This window comes from Danio rerio, chromosome 17, assembly GCF_052040795.2.
Source record: "Danio rerio strain M-AB ecotype USA chromosome 17, GRCz13ab, whole genome shotgun sequence".
Lineage (NCBI taxonomy): Eukaryota > Metazoa > Chordata > Actinopteri > Cypriniformes > Danionidae > Danio > Danio rerio.
The window spans coordinates 48,336,278-48,342,500 of record NC_141037.1 but is presented as its reverse complement, the minus strand read 5'-3'; the positions used below and the strand labels follow the sequence as shown (position 1 = coordinate 48,342,500).

At 34.9% G+C, this 6,223-nt stretch overlaps 1 protein-coding gene across 3 annotated transcripts in view; it reads left to right on the top strand.

The window, feature by feature from the left end:
- The window catches only part of zfyve28 (zinc finger, FYVE domain containing 28), a 30,681-nt gene extending 29,700 nt beyond the window's left edge, over positions 1-981 (top strand). The window contains exon 14 of one of the 3 annotated variants that reach the window (XR_015512788.1): positions 52-348. Coding sequence is in view for 2 of the 3 variants with exons in the window: in XM_087289568.1 (XP_087145694.1) it covers positions 52-183 (132 nt within the window). In the remaining variant the exon portion in view is untranslated. 3 annotated transcript variants of the gene reach the window in all.
- Positions 982-6,223: the final 5,242 nt, after the last annotated feature.

The window sequence follows — 6,223 nt, the reverse complement described above, 5'->3', positions numbered from 1 at the left end:
AGGAACTATAATATCACTTGATTGAGATCCTAATGTGATATTTTATTGCAGATCTTCTGTTCCCGCTGCTCATCACACTCAGCCCCCTTGCCTAGATATGGTCAGATGAAGCCGGTGAGAGTTTGCACTCACTGCTACATGTTCCACGTTACGCCTTTCTACAGTGACAGGACTGGTATCTGACACACACACACACACACAGATGTAAGCACACTACAATGAGGTTTGATTCTTTAGCCTGAAGAGACATGCACATTTTCATCATCATCATCAAAAAAAAACAAAAAAAAAACGATGTAAATATGAACACTAAATGCAATCACTACAAAGCGAAAAGGAAAAGAAAAAGCCTCGACCAGGGAACAAAAAGCGAGAAGGACTCTAATGGACGGTTGGGAAATGCCTCAAGCACACAAGGAAGTACCCCATCGCTGTGGGAGCCAAAGTATTTATTTAGGGCTTTGCTTTTAATGAGCTTAATTACAAATTTGCTTTAATCGAGCATGGAACAAGCGGGCTATTCTGTAAAACAGAAGCACACCCGACCACGTACAAGAGAAGAAAATAATTATAATAATACAGCTTGTTAATGGGATTTTGTGTGGCAGTAATTGTGGCTTTATTAGTGCCGGAGGTTCCACAGGCTCAGATTTCCAGAGTGAATGTAAACTGTGAGCACATTATAAATATGAGAATAACAAAACTGTGACATATATGAAGACAATAATGCTAACACTAACTGCACCATCAGTGACACCTTTGTGGCACATTATAGCACAGATGTTTCCTTTATTTAATGTTTTAATTTAGAATACAATGCTGCTTTCTTTAAAACAGAAGTGATATTTGGAGATTAAGTTGAATGGCCAAAAACAGATGTGTGTGTGTGTATATATGCTGAAAGTTTGAAATAGATTTGTATCTTCCAAAAGAGAAGATTTCTCTCATATTCCTCTTGCAAATGAATGTGCAACATCTGGATGTTCTTTATTTTCCTTTTTTGTACATTCTGTAAAACTTAAATTGCCTTTTACAGCAGTTTGGGAGCCTTCTGCTTTTCCCTCTGGTACAACAGAACACTTTAAACCCCCCTACCTCATCCCTCTTGACCCCTTTCACACGGTCTTATCCTGCTTAAGTTTGCCTACAATTGCAGATCAGTCGATCTTCACTGTCTTCTACACTGAGGCAGATGCCTTTGTTTCTCTTTGCACACTTTTAGTTTTGATGTTTTGTTTTGGTTAATGATGAAGTGACCAACTTTTATTTGTAGAAAGTCAATCATATTAATGTATGAAGATGAATAATTGTGATTTTTCACAAAACCTGATGAGAAGAAGAAGTCTAAAGGTGTGTTCACACTTGGTAGGTTTAATATCAGGAAAACAAACTAGTGAAATTTATTTGAATGAAGATATATTTTTTCCCCAAAAATGTAAATTATTCAAAGTGTTCATTTATATTGAGAGTAATTGGGAAATTTTATAAGTTCTTAATGTGAATTTAGAAATCCGCTTTCTACCATCATTTAACCATCATTCACTTTTTCCAAACCGGTGTTCATTTCCTTCTTCTATTGGATGGAAACATTTTTTAATAACATTAGAAACCATATGTAGGTCAATGGCCTGTGGTTACTGGTTTAGTTTCCAACATTTTTCTAAATATTTTCCTTTGCATTTGACCAAAAATGAAACTCTTAAAAGCATGGAAATACTTCCGGTGAGTTTACCCAAAAACTAAAAGTCTGTTGTCGATTATTCATCCTCTACTTGTTCCAAACCTGTTTGTGTTTCCTTCTCTGTCGAACACAAAGAAAATATTTTGAAGAATACAAGAAGAAAAAAAAAAACAGCCATTGACTTCCATAGTATTTTGTGTCCCTGTTATAAAGGTAAATAGCTCCTCTTTCCAACATTCTTCAGAATATCTTCCTTTGTTTTCAACAGAAGAACAAAATTTTGAAAAGTTTTGAAGCAGTTTAGTGTAAGTAAATGATGACACAGTTTTCATGGTTGGGTGAACTATCCCATAACTTTCCATTTCTGGGTGAAATATCACATAACTTTCCATTTTTAGGGAAATTATCCCCTAACTTTCCATTTTTTTGGGTGAGCTATCCCATAATTTTCCATTTTTGGGTAAAATATCCCATAACTTTCCATTTTTGGGTGAAATGTCCCATAACTTTCCATTTTTGGGTGAAATGTCCCATAACTTTCCATTTTTGGGGTGAAATATCCCATAACTTTCCATTTTTTTTGGGTAAAATATCCCATAACTTTCCATTTTTGGGTGAAATGTCCCATAACTTTCTATTTTTGAGTAAATATCCCATAACTTTCTATCGTTGGGTGAACTACTCCTTAAGTGACTATACTTCTATCTACAGCTTGGTGTTCACCAAATAAGCATTCAGACACCACTGAAAAAGCATTTCAGTTCACTACCAGGTGAATTCTGGGGTGGTTTGACTGAAAAATGAACACAACACAGACTTGCATCCGTGACATCCTAAACAAACCAAAAGCAGGACATGATCTCACAAGATATGACCATCAAGATTACAAAATGTTTTACTTTTTGTCATAGTCTTAATGATTCACATTACAATTCACACGTCATTGCTATGGATGTTTATTTAGAAAAATATACATTTTAAAGGTATCATTATTTCAAAGGACCTCAAATAATAAAAATTTAAAATTCTGTTATTAATTCCTCATCTGCAATACCGTTTCAACCCCCTGAGACCTTGGTTATTCTTCAGACCACAAAAGAAGATATTTTAGATTACATCAGAGAGCTCCCTCATCCTCCATAGACAGCAACAGGAACGAAATGCTCAAAATCCAGAAAAGGAACGTAAAACATTGTCAATAGGTCAACAAAATTGATTTTACTGAGTTTTTTGTAGCACAAAAGTGCATATGGAACTTCGTATGATTGCAGTTGAACCACTGAAGACATGTGGACGGTTTCATGTACTTTGAACATCTATGGACTATTGCTGTCTATGAGGATGAGGGAGCTCTCTAATTTAATTTAAAATATCATAATTTGTGTTCTGAAGATGAATGAAGGTAAGACCAATAAAACCTATAAAACCAAATCTACAAGTGTGACCACACCGCAAGACTGATTTTGGACCTCACTACTGATTTCAGAAGTTGCAGTATTATCTCTACTATCATAAGCAAGTGATCAACTACATAGTTTTCAACACTAAACAATCCTATTGACACTAAATAGTGAATTACATCATTTATCATCATAATTATTTTGCCTTATGATCACATTCCTTTTAAATCCTAGGCATCCAAAGCAACAATGTTTGCATGCTTCATATGAAGCGACATGTATTGAGTTGAACGTGACCGGTTCTAGCAATACAAGGTGGTTTTATTCTGCTGGTTGGTTGATTCTTAATACTTGCCTTTTTCTGCCTCATTACCCTTGACCAAGTGTTAAAGCTGATCATTCCTGTTTTCAAACCCGTTTCTCGACTTCCCTGCATTTACAGAATAATGTCTACAAACACTTAAAAACACTGCAATTTTGAAACACTAACTGTAATCTTAACTTTACGCTTTGCATTAGGATTATTTTGGAATGGCAGGGTAGTTATATTTTGGTTGACGTGGTACATAAGCAGGTTTTGCAATAGTTCTATCTTCAAATAGTAAGAGTTGCTTTTGATCAGATCTCAATCGCTTTACTTTGACCTTCATATATTGCTCACATTTAGTCATTAATAGGGTCTAGTATCATCAGTATTGGGATAAACACTTGGAGTCAATTTTCAAATGCACACCACTAACAATACTGCAGATATAGCTTTAGGACTTCTGCTGGATTGATATAATGTAGTCTTTTATATGTTTTTCTCCCCCATCTTTATTTAGAGGTACGATCAAGTAGACATTAAACCGAATGGAACAATTCTGTCGTTTTTCCTGTTGCTTCCTGTTTTAATATCACGACCGTTCCTCAGGAATGTCTTGATTGTATGTCGGGATTTATTTTTACAGCTACTCTTGGAATGTATTTTGAGTTGTAAACGAGGACTGCGAATCAGCCAAAAGTCAAACGCTTCCTCAAATGGCAGGTTCAGCGTCTGCAAACTCCACTTCCAGCCTGTTTTCATGCGATTTTTTAAGCTCACTCTCTGATTTGTGCCCTCTTCCGATTCTCATTCTACACTTTTGTTCAGTTTTTTTTTTTTTTGCGTTGTTGTTTTTTGTATTAATTGAAAATAGGATATGAGTATTTAAAATTATACAGATGTTTTATTTTACAGAGAACAATAATAATAATAATAATAATGAAATTATATATGTACAAAATTACTTTTTTCTGTATAAAGAGAATCACAACGAGAGAATTTGCTCTATTTATTCAAAGCTTGTTCTTATTTTGTAATGGCCGGTTCAGTCGAATAAGATGTAAAGAACAACTTTTCAAAGTCTACTGAGTATTTATGTCATGCTACAAAAGTAATAAATGAAGTTTTCTTTACATAACCCAGGGTCTCTGCTGTTTTTTTTTTCTGTAAAATATAAAATGCATTGCCCTATAATTCACTTCATTTGATCTGCTCTGTGTGTGTGTGTCTGGACTCAAGCAAACTGACCTCTTTCATCCCAGTGGAAATCACATTTAAACTGTCTAAATCATTTAGCGCCTATATATAGTGTCATTCACCATATGTGACCCAGGACAAAAGCAGTCTGAAGATGCACAGATATATTTGTACACTCTCAGAAATAAAGGTACACGAGCTGTTACTGCGATGGTACCTTTTGAAAAGGTACACATTTGTACTTGAAGGTTCATATTAGTACCCCAAAGGTACATGTTAGTACCTTAAAGTTTTAAGAGGAACACTTTTGTACTTTTTATATATGTACCACTGATGTATTAATATGGAAAAAGGTACAAATTTGTACCTTTTTAAATGGTACCACCCCAGTGACAGCTCGTGTACCTTCATTTCTGAGAGTCTAGGAGTAACCAAAAATACATTGTACAAGTTCAAATCATTATTTTTTGTTTGTTTTATGCCAAAAGTGTTTGAAATATTAAGTAGAGATCATGTTCCATAAAGCTAATTTTGTAAATGTAATTTAGTAAAAGATATCAAAACTTATTTTAAGAGGCACCTATGATGAAAATCAACTTTTGTAAACTGTTTGAACAGGATTGTGTGTATGTATAGTGTGTCCACTGTCAAATTGGATTGATATAAACCCAACAGGTCTCTTTTTAAAATTTCCTGACCATAAATTGGGATCCAAATCCCAGTGTTTTTGACTATATTCCCACCACAACGTGACGTAGGAGTGTGGTTTTCCCCACCCACCAAATTGACTGACAGAGGCATCATGTTTCTATAATAACATCTATAGTCATGTCCACAGAACATTTTATATTGCAAATAAACTGGGATTAAAAATTTGTTTACAAAATGTTTTTAAAACAAAGCATGTAATTCTTGTGCGCGCGCTGTGTGTGTGTGTGTGCGTGCGTGCTACAAATGGCATTTGTTTGTGTCATCATTTTAGAAAGGCTTGAATAAACTCCACCACAAATACATGAAATAAACTTACTTGCTATTTTTGACTTATAAACTGTATTTCAGCTTCATCCATCTCTGTCTATCACTGACTATCACACAGAGTCACCCACTGTGCTGACACGCACGTGTAAAGGGTAGGTGGGGAGAAGCATCAAATAAACTTACTTGGTATTTTTAACTATTAAGCTGTATTCCAGCTTCATCCATGTCTGTCTCTATCACTGACAGCTGTTTATCTGATGTAATGCAGGAGAAGCATACATGCATGTGGGAACGGTGGACAGGGAGAAGCAGCTCATTTGCATTTAAAGCAACAGGCTACAAAAACAGCTACAGTCACTAAAAGGGGCTGATTCTGAAGGCTATAATGTATAATCTGAAGGCTGTTTTGAGCTGAAACTTTACGGACACATTCTGGAGACACCCAAGGCATATCTTACATCTTGCAAAATAGATGCGTTCCTAAGAGTTATATTTTTTGCCAAGAGCATAATTTAGACTATTTTAAAGGCGATTTCAGCATTATTTAGATTTCATTTTTTATTTATTTATATATTGTGCTTTAGGGGATTTTCATTTTTTTTATTAGGAAGACACTACAAAACAAGCATCTGACCCGCTTGCAAAACAAATTTTACATTTTAT